At 40.4% G+C, this 17,146-nt stretch overlaps 1 protein-coding gene across 1 annotated transcript; it reads left to right on the top strand.

Annotated features, from left to right (window-relative positions):
* Window positions 1–607: 607 nt before the first annotated feature.
* LOC106954903 (serine/threonine-protein kinase 40) lies at window positions 608–16,660 on the top strand. Its single transcript, XM_015044710.1, has 11 exons — window positions 608–861; window positions 4,547–4,673; window positions 5,135–5,220; window positions 5,555–5,698; window positions 7,019–7,243; window positions 7,485–7,537; window positions 12,073–12,188; window positions 13,587–13,731; window positions 14,017–14,136; window positions 14,291–14,375; window positions 14,759–16,660. Exons 2-11 carry the CDS (start codon window positions 4,556–4,558, stop codon window positions 14,975–14,977), a joined length of 1,311 nt encoding a protein of 436 aa, XP_014900196.1. The 5' UTR covers window positions 608–861; window positions 4,547–4,555; the 3' UTR covers window positions 14,978–16,660.
* The last annotated feature ends 486 nt before the right edge of the window (window positions 16,661–17,146 follow it).

The following is a 17,146-nucleotide window of genomic DNA, read 5'->3' as shown; positions in this document are numbered from 1 at the left end:
AAACAACATATATCTTTGAAAGGCATGTAGACATAAAGGTGAACATCAATCTTGAGAACTGTTTTGGATGACATGTGAAATGCCCAAGGCAAGTCATCTTCCACTTAAGAAATCAGTCCTCAAGTATTGAGCAGACAAGATAATTAAAAAAAAAAGTGGCTTAAAAGACCTCAGAAGATTTACATAGTGAAATTTTAGACGCTCTCCTCCTAAACGTGTTTTGCTATTGTTAAATTGTCTTGGAATAACTGCTCAAACATAGATAGCTAATAGCTCAAACATTTAGTGTATGTACAGAATGCAAGTAAACTTCTTTAAAATAAACATTTGTCTAAAAACATCAGCAAAAAGCCAAAACAGCAAGAATTCAATTCAAACAATGCAACAAAATATCAAAATTCAAACTGAAAAGTTGACCATGGCGTGTTATAAAAGACAAATGATGTCTGAATTAAAATTGATTAATTTTGGCAAATAGCTCTAATAAGAAGTCCCATGATGTCATGGTTTCATTTAGCAACTTTTTTTTTATTATGTTGAGAATTTCATCATCAGGGCACGGCCATTCACAGAGAAACAACGAGTGTCATTGGTTAGACGGAGCTGTCAATCAAACGTTCTTGTGCGTCATTTCCGTTGTCAGGTGGTGCTGTCGCTGTGGAAAGATGCGATCAGCGAGAAGCGGAGGCTTTTCCTTAATTGCTCATTTCAGTAATAGAGGCTAAACAACGCGAAACTAAAACCCCCGAAGCTTCTCCCGGTTGAGAGAGAAGCTCCGTACACCCACCACAGAGTTCGCCTGAGAAATGTTGATATTTTAAGAGGACAACGCAGATCTTAGCCGGCGGTTTTGGCTTTGAGGTAAGCGAGGCTGTGACTCCGTTGCTATCTAGCTTCGTCTCTCACCGTGAGCCAGCTGTAACGTTGAACGTACTTTGTTTAAATGGCCTCCCAGCACCGCGACAGAGTTCAGCTTTGCCCTGGCTGGAACGTAGCACGCCAACAGCCATATTTAAACCTCCAGGGTGCATTTTAGTCAAACGTTCTTATGCTAACAACGGCTGTGTGAGGTTTGCACCCCGCTCCTTGTTGTGTTGTATGTCCCTTTGTGTGGCTCGTGAGTCCCGGGCTGTTGTAACGTATTTGGCCGAGAAACGGAGTTGGCTTCACCTGAGTTCGTTTATGCACTAATTATAGTTTAGCTCATATTTTACAGAAATAAAACACGGCCTGTGTTTATGATATAAACTCTACGTGATATCTGTCGCTGGCACTTTGCTGTTCAAGTTGTGAGCTGCTTGTGTCCAACTTGCAAGGCGTAACGTCAGCGCTTTACTCAACGACTCGTTCGGTTTACACAGCACGCTGCCAGAACAGTGTGTCCAGACCTTGTGGACCCAAAATGGCACCAAGCAATGCATGGCAGTCTTTGTGCTGTTGCAATAATTTTGTTAAGTGGTTTTATGGCGTGACCTTTGCGTGGCGGTGTGGTCAAGGCCATTGTTATTGGAATGATGAATGGGGTCTACAGCTGAGGAAAAGTGTGTGAGCTGGCATTCTTTGTGGATCCAAAAGCGGGACTTTTTGGGATTTATTGACTTGAAATGTGTTTCTTTCTCATGTGTGCAAATGAGATATGAATGTGCAGCTTTTTCTTGCAGTGCCCAGACACATGGCATTGAGTCTGAGTAGGTGAGTCGTGAGACACCTACGTGGTTGTTTTGTTCTGATACTATTTAAGGAAGCCCACATTTCTTGTGGGCACTGGCAGCGTGTCTCTCCTCTCCTCTTCTCGTGTGATATGATTCAGAGGCTGGATCTGTTCTTGTCCTCCCTCTGGTACAGTCACAGCCAGTCCTGTTTGCCAGACCACTGGCTGTGTGCAGAGAGTTGCAGCAGTGTTAGAAAAGGATAGCTGCGTATGCTGTCATCAAGCTGATGTCATTTAGGTCAGCATGCAGGAGTTGGTTGCATCGACCTTTTGCTTTTTTCATATGTGTCTAGGTTTGGCTTCATAACTCTGCAGCAGGTTCTTTACCTGGCAGACGATGAGCCTGTCTTATGTGTGTTATGCATTTATGTCATTGAGTTGGTTGTTTTAAATCCAGGATAATGATTGGCATGCATGTACAAGAACTATGACACATCAGAGAAGAAATGTGCAGCTCTGAAGATGATCCCTATTTATGCTTTAAAGCACATTGCTTTAACCTTTACTTTAGTTTTATTAAAGTTAGCAAAAATGTAAAATCCAAGTCCATAATCTGCAGGTCACAGATCAGTTCATCTGGCTGACTCACTGTTGCATCTCTAAATATTATTAATCATGTGGGTAAACTGAAACTGCCCACCTTGCATTTAACATAGGAGCGGGTCTTTTCTGACCAATACAGATTTGTGCTTCCCTTTGATGTCTGACCGAAAGGTTTTAACTCATAAATGACTAAATGTTCTGCAGGTTCTGTGATCAAGGGATTGAATTATTCAAAATAATGCCTTAAAACATTTGTCCCCACCCTTTATTTCTATTGGGCATTAAATAAATTGCACTAAAGTACACACTCCTGGTCTATGTTTTTGTAGTGTGGGAGTCTTTTTAGTTTGTGTGCATTATGGAGGAGGGGGGGAAAACATTTTTCAGGATTTGGGGAGAAAACCAGCCAGTTTTGATCATTTCCACATTGATTGGGGCATTTTTATTTACATGTTTAATTCCTTCTGATTGGTTCCAGTGGTCATTTTTAAGGACTTTAACACAAGTGAAAATATTTGAATTACTGTATTATCCCCTTTTATGCATTAAAGTATACACCTCTTTTTATCTGATTTTAATGAGTAAAAATGTTGTTTCAGAGAGAAAGATGTTAATTGCTTATCATGCATTTAATGAACATGGGAAAACATTATTTAAATTGCAGAATTGGGGAAAATGTTCTGATTCCAGTATTCATCTCTGTTTAATTTCAAGTCCACCACGTCTATAGTCACCTGGTCATTCGCATCATCTGCTTCATTAAACATTAAAGCAACAGCATGAAGTGTCCTACCTGTTGAACTGCTTCTTTGTGTCCTCTAGAGTAATATGCTATCCCACTATTCCCAGCGTGACTTGGTGTCACTCTGACTTGCGCCATAAACACTGTCAGAAAACCTCAGCTCATCAGACTCCGTGGGTGATGACTAGCAGAAACGGAGACAGATGGGAGAGAGACATGATGATGACACTGTCTGCTGTCTGGGATCACAAAAAGCCTCATGGAAGTGAGAATTTGTACTAGCCCTCACTGAACAGCCAACTGTCCTACCTCCTCCGTGCCCCAGATTCCCAACTAGAAAACGGTGCACAGTTGGTTTTGCAACAGGAAGGTTTCTTAATTTATCAGAAAAGAAACTCTGGGATTGCACAGTTATACAACACAGTTTCAAAATTTTGTGTGACATGTTTTATCTCTCTCACCCTGTTTAATGCATCATTTGTGATGTGTGTTGGTTTGAACAAATATTTTTCCGGTAAGATCTTTCAAATTCTGTTTCCGCACCGGTAAGTCATCTTAGTATGACTATACATGCTACGTTTCCTCTCCTGTAGCTTCCTGTGCCTTCTGGGAATGCACGGGGAAACTGTTTGACATTTTGGGAAGATTATTATCCGAACATTGACACGTTTCTGTTCAATGAAAACTTGGGACGACAGCAGGATGAATCATTCCTCTCGGTTAAGGCTCTACTTCCCCTTTACGGGAAACAGATGGCATTTCATCACATTGGCCCTCGGTATCAGTAAACACAGCATACCTCTCGCTCTCTGATTTCTGGGAGGTGGATGAGAACCGCTGTGTCGGTTAGAGTAGTTTGTATAATGACAATGTGTCACACTGTCACTGTCTCTGCTGGCATCTAAATCTTGCTTCCTTATTATTGTGCAATGGCTTTGCATTTTAAATTTTTGGTCATGTTAAAACATGCATTCATGTTTAAAGGACAGATAAGCTCTTTGCACAGATTCTGCAATAAAGCACGAGATTAAAAAGCATGGGGATTTTTCTAAACTGCTGCAAGAAAAAAGCTCAGGATTAGAGAGGCAAATGAAAATGTTCCTGTCTTGCTAGAGTCATGCATTTGCATTCAAGGGCCTTCTATTTTAAATTGCAGATTGTGACAAGCACACTGCCTAATGTAGAGATTGGATCTGAGGTGCTGGCCTTCACGCCAGCAGCCATTATTCTAAATGGAGCTGTAATGGCCTTACATTCACACTGAGGTGTGTAAATGTGAGGGGAGGGAGATTTGAAATGGACTGGGTGGAGCTGCCATGAACTTTAGCCCTTTTAACCTCGGTTCACAAACCAGTGTCCTCTCATTTAACTGGTTCCCCTGAAGCTTGAAGTATCCTTATGTTTAGATCTATGAATGCCGTTTATTAAAGCTTATTTGTAATTTTTTTTCTCAGTCATTTAGAGTTGTTGTTGTTCTTGTCACAAGTGTGTACTTTCCCTTTTACTTGGCTATCTTTATCCCATGAACTAATCAGATTTGTTCCCTGCAGAGCTCCAGTATGTCCAAACGGCGCTCGTCAGAGAGGGGGGCTGGAGAGACATCAGGCAGGGCCAGCAAGCTGCAGTGTCCTGGGATATCTGGCAGTAACGCCAAGAGAGCCGGCCCCTTCATCCTCGGTACGGAAGCTACTACTGTTTAAAGGGGAATTGATAAATAAATACAGTGTGTATAGCTGCCTTGCATAACCTGCAGATAATTCAGCCAAACCATCTCTGTACATAAGTTGCAGGGTGCCTGTGTGAGTACACTGTGGACTTACACACGCCTGAGACAGGAATTTGAAGAATTTTGCTGATCCTCATGACATCGGCCAGAAAGGCTGAAGTCTATGCTGGGGCATTTTCTTCTTTCTTTCCTCCAGTATCATATATTCCTTTCCTATTCTCTGAAGCGTGTGTGCATTCTGCATTAGAGCTCCTGCATTGTTTACCAGATACTTTGCCAAAGAAAACATTGCACTTGGGGTGTTAATGGATACCTGCACATGCTGCCCTTAATGAGTTTTGGGAAGAGCAAACAGACCAGCGGTGTAGAATGCCTTTTGGTCATGCAGCTGTTCCTTTTCTCGTCCTTGCAGGACCTCGCCTGGGCAACTCGCCAGTACCGAGTATAGTCCAGTGTTTGGCCAGGAAAGATGGCACAGATGACTTCTATCAACTTAAAGTAAGTCTGTTATATTCAGGTATTTTCATGTTCTCCTATAATTGCAGTTATTTCAAAACCCTCATTATCATGGCAAATTTTAAGCATCTGAACTTCAGACTTTTTCACAGTGCAGATTTTATTGCCCTTTGTTCAATTTTGGCAAAAACAAGCAAACATGAGCCAGGTTCAGTGTTTACTGGGATTATCCAGCAGGTTTTAAGCAATCACAGGGCTTCTAAAGCAAACATTGCTTCGGAAATGTCAGTGTTTAATCACTACAATCCCCGGACTATGATTTCTTGTTTGAATCCATTTAGATTTTCTGGTGCTTAATTTTTGCTCTGTTCTGCAGATCCTGACGCTGGAGGAGCGAGTGGACTCTGCGGGGGAAACCCAGGAGGAGCGGCAGGGGAAGATGCTGCTGCATACAGAATACTCTCTCCTTTCTCTGCTGCACAACCAGGATGGTGTGGTTCACCATCATGGCCTTTTTCAGGTAGACTTTTTCACTTAACCTACGTATCGTAGCAGGTTTTAGTTGAACAAACAAAGAGTGTTATTGTTTTCTTTAGAATAATATGTGATTAAATACTCTAAATACAGCATTATCTCTCTGACTCTTTTCAGTCATTTTTGTTTATGAATATATTTAACAACACCAGAGCAAGTAACAGTTTGATTGTATTAGTTCAACTTTAGCAGAAACAAGTTTGTCATAGCTCAAGCCAGCTGCCTGTACTTTCCTTATAAAGGTTGTTTCAGTAGAGAAGTAGAAATACAATAAAAGCTATATTTATCGGCTGCTCTCTGTTCACAGCAACCCTTCCCCCTTCCTCACCTGCTGCCCCATCTGCCTTCTCCTTTAACTTTGTTGTTCCGTCAGCTCTGATTCAATCTTCTCCGTTTGTCTTTCATTCACATTCCGTTTCACTTACAGTGTCCTTATAATAGCAGCATTAAGGCGTGCACGCTGATTAATTTAGGTCTGCCATATTGATTAGATTATTATAGTTCATCTCTGCTGTCTGTGAACCAGCTCATTGCTCATTCTTTCAGAGATGCTGGCTGCATTAAAAAAAACAAAAAAAAAAAACCAACTCTTAAACCGATACAAAAATCAATGGGAAACAAATGGTGAGTCTACATTAGCTTGAGTTTTAAGAATAGGAATGATCTTTCTCATCTTTTTTTATGTCGTATTCTCTCACACTGACTGTGGAGATATCTTATTCTTATCAGATGCTGGACATGCAGATTTTGTGATTCAGATTTTTCTTGAACAATATTAGCAGGATTGAAAATGTACTTTTCTAGCCTTCCTGTCCAGGACAATTATTAATGATTTAAATAAGGACCAGAGGTGCTGCGTGAGAGAGGAGACCCTGTACAGCAAGTTTTACTAGTACTTTAGACAAATGGGGAAAAATAAACATGGAGTTGACCTGTAAACCTCTTGATACAAGAGGTATCTCATGTACTGAGGCTTACATTACTAAGACCATTCTCTATGTCTATTTCCTTGAGAATTTAGACTCCTAACTTCCCTTTGACATTTCCTTAATATCCCTTGACAAACAGGTTGAATGTTTATTAGGAGAAACCAGAACATTTTTTTCTGTATTAGCCAAGAATAGTCAGATTCTGGTCACCAGCCAAGATCAAAGACTTTTCTATCTAACTGTAGATACTTGCTTTGAGAAATCTCACTGGTTGCATTGATTGTATTCCACAAATAGATTTCAAATTCTGCTCTGTCAAATTAAATAAAGTGAACACCCTCCCAATGCTAACTTCCCACACTTCTTTCTGGATTCAGGATCGCGCCTATGAAATAGTAGAGGACATGGAAGCCAACAAAGTTCGTAAGATGAAGAAGCGGATCTGCCTCGTCCTGGACTGCCTCTGCGCTCACGATTTCAGTGACAAGACGGCAGATCTAATAAACCTCCAGCATTATGTCATAAAGGAGAAGAGACTGAGCGAGCGTGAAGCTATTGTCATTTTCTACGATGTTGTGCGTGTGGTGGAGGCCCTCCATAAGGTTGGTCTTACTACACTACTAAAGAGTACATGTGCAACAAAATTGGCTCACTTTCTTCAATTTTTCATCAATGTAGAAAATCTTCATGCTACGGTGTTCTTTGTTGTTGTTTGTTAGATGCAGATTTTTTTTTTGATTACTCACTTCCAAGGCTCGTGTGCCACTCCCAGAAACTAATTCTTGTTTTGTCAATGATTCATTGAGCACAATGTGACCATACTTCTTTTTTTTCTGCCTGCAGAAAAACATTGTGCATAGAGACCTCAAGCTGGGAAATATGGTGCTGAACAAACGGTAAGTCGACGCTAGGTCACTCATCCCGCATTGTCGGTCAAGTCATGCTGAATAACGCTGCCTATTGTGCCAGTTTTGCTGTTTTAGCTTGTTAGTTTTGTCCCTGGTGGCTGATTGACCCCAAGATTTTGATCCAGTGTGTGTATTAAGCTTTAAACCCACACAGAGGCCACATTATTTGACTATAAGTGAAATTACACTCAGGAACCTGAAGTCTTGCTTTCTAGTGCTCAAATGTGTCTGGGTGTTGAGTAACGATAGATGATTCATTCCCCATGGTCAGAGTTTTGAAAATGGACTCTGGTGCCAAACAAAACAATGAACATGCCTCTGCTTTGATCTCAGTGGGAAAGTGTTTGGGTCTGGGGGTGTATGAGTAATTTAGTAATGCACAGAAGACCCTGTTGAGTGCACCTCAGGTCAAAGTGCTGCAGCTCAGATTAGACGTGCAGGATGGAAAACTACTCATCTGTAAACTCCCTCTAACCAACTCATGCGCAAGGGATATGAAAGGCTTGTACAAATGGTGAGAACCACTCTTCCTCACTGTGAGAATGTTTCTAAATTTGGCTGCCATTTACTTAATGAATGCTTAGAAAAGTATTAAAATTAGAATTTGCATTAAATGTACATTGATTTAACTTTCAAAACAAGTGGATGATCTTACAGACTTCATTTGAACTGTTGAGGGTGTTGCTTTTGTATGACTGAATGACTAAAGCTGACGCACACTCACTTTGTTCCTACGCTCACTTTAGCTTGATTTATACCTCTTTGTAGAATGTATTTTCAACCTACACAAAAAGCCTATGCCACTGTGAGCAGTTCTACTGTGTTGGTCTGTCAGTTGCTCTTAGAGAGCTACGGCGCTGGTTTGTATTGGGCTTTCCTTACAGCTTTAGATTCTTCGTGCAAAAAAAAAATAAAGTGATGCAGCAATCAGAATTTTGCAGCCAATTACCAATCTCCAGTTTTCCAAACCTGTGACCTGCCTATGCAGATTTTAGCTGGTTTAATATTTTTTGGAACGATGATATAAAAGATCAGCAAGAAATATTTTTGCAGCCTTACTGCTAACTATTTTATCATCTTCTACATCAGTGTTTAATTTGGCTTGTATTATTAAAAACATCAGTTTTAATATAAATAATCCAAGATTCCAGCATCTTTGCAGTGTTATATTCATCCTTTCTACTGAAATGTTGTTCTCCCTTGCTCTAAGCCAGAATGAAAAATGTTAACTTTTTATTTTTTCTTTTTACATATTGTATGTATTTGAGTGCAAACCGTAACTGAAGTCAAATTCCTTGTTTGCGTGCACATGTGGTGAATTAAGCTGGTTGTTATTGTTAGAGATAAGAATGTCAGTAAGTAACCTGTGTGCATGCACTATAAAGTCACCTTCTTTTACAAATATTTATTAACCTTACATCTCCAGCAAGAATTGACAATCATGATAATCCAAAAGAAAGTTGTTTTTCTGTCTTTTTTTTTATAAATTCATTAAAGCTTGCTATGTGCACTGGAAAGCAACAAGGTCTTTTTTATCCTCTTTGTCCTGGTTCTTCCTACCTGCAGCGGTAGTAAGAAGTAGCGGCAATAGTGATGAAATAGTGTTTTGGCCAGGGGATGCGGGTGGAGGGGAGCAGGGTAGATGTGTGGAACACTCCGTCCCAGCTGGAGACAAAGGAGAGACATGCCAAAGGCTCAATAGCTCAGAGCTGACTCACTGCAGTGCAAGTCACTCACACACAAACTCACTTACCTACATGTGCACACAAATTGTCATAATTTCTTTCTGCTGTGTTTTGCTTTTTCTTTTTAACACAGCCACCCATTTTCTTGGTCTTCCACTTTTTTTGTTTTTTCTCACCATGTACTGCACTCTCCTGGCTAACGTGTGTGTGTGTGTGTGTGTGTGTGTGTGTGTGTGTGTGTGTGTGTGTGTGTGTGTGTGTGTGTGTGTGTGTGTGTGTGTGTGTGGGTGGGAAAACTGACCATTTAGAGGCTTACTCAATCAAATGCCACTCACCTCCCCTGTTTGTCAGAGTTCTGGGAAATGCACCAAAGGCATCAGAAAACATCAGCACTTTGTGCAAGAAATGATGCGACTTCCTCTCCCAGAGCCAGCTGTTGTGAAAGCAGGATGTGATAAATCAATCTGCACAGCCACTGATTGGGTATTTTTAAATTTTAATGACTTCCTATATGTAGAACGTAATTCTTTTGGATATGTTGTATAATATTCTGATACATAGGTTTTAAGACCCAATTGAATTTCAAGAATGTATGTTTCACAAAGTTATGCTGATTTTTGACTATGTCTATGATGGCACCTTTTCTTTTGGCTGTTGCTCAACTAAAGCCTGAATGTGATTGAAACCCTTCAAGCGATGGCCAGTTCTGACAACTGATTCTTGCTGTAGAAGCTGCCCTGTGATTAACCTCGCTTCTCGTCACATGTATTTTTATTACGGGCCGGAAAGGAGAAGTCATCTGGGCTGTTTAGCTCTCTGGTTTCCTGACCGGAGTCATGTGACCAGGAAGCGGAGACGGCGTGGTCTATCCACTGTCCTCAGGGACCCTTGCCTCACAAGGCGAACATGCAATCTCATTTATCCAATCTCCGGTGCAAGAATAGAAGCCTGGGTCGTGATGCTCGCAGACAAAAGCACAATTGAAGAGACTCGTTCATAAAGGAGAGTCCTTGAAGCTTCGCACATTCCTCAGTTAACTCATAAGGCCATCTATGGTTGGAAGCATTTATTGTAAAAATATTCAGAAGGGGTGAATCTCATAAGAAGCTTTATGTCACGTAGTGTCAGTTTTCCACAGTGAGGTTTATGTTGTCAGTCAGTATTCATCGAGATTGGGATCGAGGTGCCTTTACGGGAGCGGGGAATGTGTGCGACGGACCAGGGTGTGAAAGTGAGAGAGAATAGGGGAAGCTGTTGACCTCAGGCTTTTTAGAAAGCGGATGTGGGTGAAAAGCGTGATGTGGAGAATACCCAGGCTGTAGAGGGTGACAGCTCTTCTTTTCTTTTTTTTTTCTTTTTGGTTTGTGTGTCTTTTCAGACCATTGCAGCGTGTTCTACTTCCGCATGGGAGTGATTATGGATGCATATCATGTTGCATGGTTGTGTATACATTTCAAATCTTCTGCAGCTTATATAAAATCAGTTTCCAACACATCACTGTGCAGGCTTAGTCATTGCAGCAATTATCATAAGCCACAGGTTGACTCATATGTTTGTCAAAGTGCAACCTTTTTTCCCTCTACAGAAAAGGCCTCAGTTTCAAGATAGTCAGGTTTCACTCGATCTTGAGCAAAGTAAATTTACTTTGATCCAATTCCTAGTGACACATTTCAGCAGACACCAAATTATTAAAAGTCTTATCAGTTTTAAGGCACTACATTGCCTTGATCCTTTATGAATTCAACCAGTAATTCGACAAAGCACAATAACAAAGCCTTTTATATCAAAATATGAGAAGTTCACATTCTTTGCAAATTTAAAGTTCATTCAAGATGCCTTACTGTGCACTTCTGTAAAACTTTGCATCAAAACAATTGAAATGGGTTAATTATAAGGTTAGAAAGTACTTTGTGTGTGACTAACCCAGTGAGAAACAGACTAAAACTACCCAAACATGTCTTTTTTCAGAGAGAACTGAAGCTAACTTTAAAAGTCAGCAATATAAGCTCAGATAGTTTCGGTTTTTCTTTTAATTTCAACTAGCATGTACGGTGAAACATCACTCACTGGTCACTTTATTAGGTACACATTGCTAGTATTGCCAGAAAGGCAGATCTGAATTTGCCTTTAGAACTGCAACATCTTCTCTGAATAGATTTTTGTTCATGCTGACATGTTATTGCTCAGTTTCTGCAGATTTGATGGTGATTGTGGAGGTCATTGAAGTTTAATTCTGTTATTCACAAGAAACCAGTTAGATGATTTGATAGCTGTACTGTGGTTATAAAGATGGATTTAGTTGGCATTAATACTTGGGTTGAGCATGGTGTTTAAAAGACTCTTAATTGGTACAAATAGTCCTAAAATGATCCATGCTTTCATCTTCTTTGCACCAAATTCTGATCCCTCCGGCTAAATGCGGCAGCTAAAATGAGACTTATGTGACCAGGAAAAATTTTTTCCGGCTGTTATTGTCCACTTTTGGTGTTTCTCTATGAATTAAAGGCTTTTTTTCCCTCCTTCTTCTGATACTCAGTTTAAACTTCACATAGATGTGTCTTCGCTGTATCTAGATTAGTAAAGTGCAGTAGTTTTTAGATGTGGTCCATGCAGCCAGAGAAACTTCGATCACTCTGGCACCCCATTAAAAGTATTTTTCCATCATACGGTTCTTAAGGTTTAGTGTTCTGGCAGTTTTGAAACTACAGCATCATAGATATTTGATGGCTTTTTGTGTACCATGAAAGGCCGTCGTGCTCCCTAATACATTCACCGTCTTATGTTGACTTGGCTATAAATTTAAAAGTGGATATTAAAATTTTTCTTTCTGTTTATCAGGACACACCGCATTACCATCACTAACTTCTGCCTGGGAAAGCATCTGGTGAGTGAGGATGACCTGCTGAAAGACCAGAGAGGCAGCCCAGCCTACATTAGTCCTGATGTATTAAGTGGTAAGTGGAAAATTAAGTCCAATGCTTGAAGAAGTTGCTGTTTAGATTTCCAGTAAGGAAATAAATGCTGCCAGTGTACACATTGGGTTTGACATATTCTGATAACCTATGTCTAATGCAGTTCAGATTGTTCTTGGTATTCTGCAGTTTTATAGTGGAAAAAATAGTGAAACGCTTTTTGCCACAGTGCTGATTAACAGTTTTATGATTTGTGGAGAGAAAACTGAAAACAAATCTCAACTGGGCAGATGCTTTTTGCTCCATCTGTGAAATCATGAAAACAGAAAGTTGTGTATCAAAGTTTGAAATTGAAAGCATAAACACCTACATGGTGTACAAATCTGTTACACTGTTGAATCAAACTACAGTGGAATGTATTTCTTCACTAAAAAAAAGCCTTTAAAATGTACTGGATCCTTGTCAATCAAATATTGTAGTTAAACTTATTAGATTCCAGAAACAATCTTGGGATTTTTGTTGCAGAATTGCGTAATATTGAAACCCTGGATGATTTTCCGTTTAAGTAGTTTCACGGAAGTTGTGTTGCAATCTATGAACTGCAATACCCAGAATTAGTTTTTGTCTTGTTTTTTTGTTTTGGTATTCATGACAATGTCCCATTTTTCCCCACATAAAGCTATCTGCATACATAGAAAAACATGAGGAAAAGCTTCTGTACTCCTAATCGGCAACATCAGTGCTCGGCCACGCTCTCCTGTAGAAAACCATAGTTGCATCCGTTTGAATATTCATTTCCTGATCAACATCCTGGATGTTGTCTTGACTTTAGAATCATATCAATCTTGCAGCCTGTCCAGCAGTTCAAACAGCAGATAAAAGCTCTGCGTACATATCAGCATAACGTGACAGGCACACAATTAAACAGAGCTTCAGTGACTCATCCGCTGATGACTCACCAGAGGGAAACTACTCCCATCGACTCCCATCCCCCGCCTGTGTATGTGTGACACAAGCTTGAATATAATTGCCGACTGCTGTTGCTGCCGCCTCTCTGGCTGGAACAACACCGCCTATGGTAAAGCGCAGCCTATGATGCTACAGCCTCATCAGCTCCACATACACAGCTGCTTGATTGCCTCTGTTTGCTTTAACAAGCAGCTCTCCACATTTAAAAAGTTGCGGATTTCAAGGAAGCATCATAAATGCTGAGTCATGCACGTCGTGTTTGCCAGTTTTGTTAATCATTAAAACCCCGTGACTTGACAGGGACTGAACTCGCTGAATGTTTGGTCACGCCTGTGTTAAAACGGGAAGCAATCAGTCATTACAGTAAAATAATGTCGCCCTCTGTGTTGTGTGTGTCTGGATAATTTTATCTGTACGTCTCTGCGTGCGTTTTGACAAAAACTGAGATGCCCCTCTCCTTTTTGTCCCCAGGTCGCCCATACCGCGGTAAACCCAGCGACATGTGGGCCCTCGGCGTTGTCTTGTTCACCATGCTGTATGGCCAGTTCCCTTTTTATGACAGCATACCTCAAGAACTCTTCCGCAAAATCAAGGCTGCAGAGTACTCTATTCCAGAGTGAGTGTTAATTTGAAACAGAGCTGCATCCATTCATTCACAACTTTAAGCAAGTCAAGTCAATGACAAATTCAGTTAAACTGATGTCAAAACGTCTCCCATTAAGACTTGTTTATTTTTGTGGGCTTCTTTTCCTAAGTTCTTGATTTACTAAAGATTTCTATTTGCATCCTGTGTAGCACTGAAGGATTTTCCAAATGTTTCTGCTAAATCTGTGACAATTTTATTTTATTTTTTTTTTAATTGGTTACAATAACCACCTTCTACGCTCTCTCCCCACCTCAGAGACGGTCGTGTGTCTGAGAACACGGTGTGCCTCATTCGAAAGCTGCTCGTGCTGGACCCTCAGCAGAGGCTGGCTGCAGGAGAAGTGCTAGAGTCACTCAGTGCCATTATTGCTTCATGGTAACTGCACCACCTGCTGGCTGTCTGAAAAAACTGAACTTACTCAGGATGTGTTGCATATCATGGCCAGTTATCATAGCAGTTCACATACTTCATATTAAACTCTCGTTTCTGTTAATCAGTTAATCATATTGTGGTGTTTTTTCAATCACAGGCAGTCGGTTTCATCGATGAGTGGCCCTCTACAGGTAGTTCCAGATATTGACGATCAGGTCAATAACCAAGAACATTTACAGGAGGTAAGATATTAAAAAAAGAGAACAGGTTTTCTCAACAAAATGTAATCCTTTATTGTGAAGAAGGGAAGCCAAGCATGATTTCCAATTTTTTAATGAATGAAACCCTGAAAATGAGACTGAGCTTTTTATTCACCCTGCTTTTCTCGTATACACATAAATAAAATCTGTCCAAGCAATGTTGGCTTAAGCTGCAAGGTTTTGGTTTTCTAGTGACAAAATGTAAAAACATTGAAGAAAATGTCAGAGTTCTACATCTTGCTCAGTGAGAGCTTTTTTTATCTATAACTAAAATGAACAAATGGTACAGGTTTAGACATATTTTCCATGTGTATTAGTGCAGTAACTGCAGCACATTGAGCAGAATTTGATTTTTTTCAACACAGGCCAAGGCAATTGAAGAGTCTTCGCAGTACGAATTTGAGAACTACATGCGCCAGCAGCTGCTGCTGGCTGAAGAGAAGAACACTATTCATGAAGCCAAGAGCTTTCTCACCAAGCGGCAGTTTGGCAACATCCCACCTGTCAGACGTTTGGGTCACGATGCCCAACCGGTCAGTCCATTCGACGCTACTGCCCTTGCTCAACGATTCCTCCGGAAATAACCCTCAACCAGCCACATCAACCTCTTGCGCCTCCCTGGGAACTAAATACACCCATGGAGACCAGAGAGAACTTGGGAGAAAAATTCCCAAAACTGAACTGGCACACAGGAAGACCTTCCTGAGCCGGCAAGCAGACAGATGCATACTGGGGTTTTAGTAAGCTAAGTGGAGCAGGCGCATAGTCGGGTACCAGAGCAGATTCACATCTCAGAGCTTCACTTTCCCAGTCTGGATCATCTCTGGCCTGGACACGGAACTCCCGACTCAAAGGTTCTTTGCTCACTTGTTAGTCACTGTGCATCAAACTCGTCGGCATGGTGTGTCGCGGTGCTGATGAGGTTCTGCCTGCAGTGTTGAAGAAACTATTAACCCCTGATTCCTCTTCCTTGCACCTCTACAACTTCCCCATCCATTCTGGCTTCCCTGAGCAATACAGGTCCAGAATCATGTAGCAACCCCCCCTCTTTTCACCATGGTTTGGAATTTCCTCAAGTCCAGTCACTTGATCACAGATGTCATTCATGTATACCTCCATTCCACCTTCCCTTTCTCTCCTTCTCTCCCTCTCTCTCTCTTTGATTTTTTTTCCTGCATTGTTCAAACCATAACTCTTCAAATCAATCTACCTCTCCGTCTCTGTCTGTCTGTTTCTAAACCATACTCGCAGTTCTGAGGCAAGGGATTGTAACAACCGAGTCTCAACCCACCAGTGGCATAAAGCATTAATGTTTTCAGTTGGAGTGAAACTGCTTTAAAACCGTTGTAGGCGGTTTCTAAAAAATCTGAATAAGCTTTGTATTATTTACCTGAATAAGTAGCATTTTATCTCAGTAGTTTCATTGAAGAAAGATTTGTATATCAAAGCTTACGTTGAAATTCACACTCTGCATCGTCTCCTGCTTCTTTCTCATCCCTGTGGACATCTTTTTAGCACCTCGGCAGCTATTGTGAGGTACCTGGGAGTCCCAATGCCAAGAACTAAATGAGGCCAAGTTATATTGATGATGGTAACTCTTCCTCAGTGCTGCCACAATGACTATCCGGCACCGTCACGTTTCCGTTGCCAAAAACCCTGTCTTAAATTTTTTTCTTAGCCAAGGAAACTGGTACTTTCAGACTCATTTAGAATTGTTTGACTTCCAGGTAGCTTCCCTATGTCTTCTTATCAAAACCAATCATGGGAAAAGTTTTTTTTTTTTTTTTTGTCTCTGTGTGAATGTGAACAGTCATTTCTTCACTTTGATGAATCTGCAGTATCTGGAAGTGTGCATGCTGTGTGTGTAGGCTGGGGCCAGACAAACAAGGGTGTATGAAGCTGAAACTCTCTGACCCTTTAAGCTATCCTCCACTTATTGTTGTGTCCTGTTATCTGGCCTGCCTCTATGGCAGACACTGTGAAACACAGACCAGGCTCTGCTGAGGTAGGGCTTGACTGAATGTTTTTTTTTTTTTGTTTGTTTGTTTGTTTTTTTTTTTTTGTTTGTTTGTTTGTTTTTTTGGAGAGGGGGGAATGACGTGAATGCTTTAAGATTGAAAAAGATCATATACATCTCCTTTCAGACGTATTATTACCCCTTTTTCACACAAAATCTACACACTTTAATATATTTCATTGGTTTTTATATGCTAAGCCAACACAAAGCAGTTCTTCGTTGTGAAGTTAAAGGATACATTTTGGGGGGGGAGGGTAGGTAGGTAACATTTATTTGAAGGGGGTGAATAAGACTGTCATGACACCGTCATAAACATGACATAACACCTGTCATGAACATGAATAAGCCTTCATGAATATTTATGACTGTTGTCATAAAGCGTCATTCGGTAAATTATGACACTTTTAATACAAAGTTGACATTATTCAAAATGTCTTTGTTATGACAACTTGACATTAACCAAGAAATAATTATTGATATAAATTTGTTATAAAAGTATTACTGATTGCACTTTAAAAAATTAGGTAACTTTATGTTATTAAAGATAAAGTTTAAACAGCAATGATTTCTTGGTTAATGTCAAGTTGTCATAACAAAGACATTTTGAATAATGTCAACTTTGTAATAAAAGTGTCTTAATTTACCAAATGACGCTTTATGACAACAGTCATAAATATTCATGAAGGCTTATTCATGTGCATGACAGGTGTTATGTCATCTTTATGATGATGTCATG

Source organism: Poecilia latipinna, unplaced genomic scaffold (genome assembly GCF_001443285.1).
Source record: "Poecilia latipinna isolate Pla-1442-1.1 unplaced genomic scaffold, P_latipinna-1.0 Scaffold688, whole genome shotgun sequence".
NCBI lineage: Eukaryota > Metazoa > Chordata > Actinopteri > Cyprinodontiformes > Poeciliidae > Poecilia > Poecilia latipinna.
The sequence above is the reverse complement of the archived record's forward strand: the minus strand, read 5'-3'. Positions and strand labels throughout refer to the sequence as shown.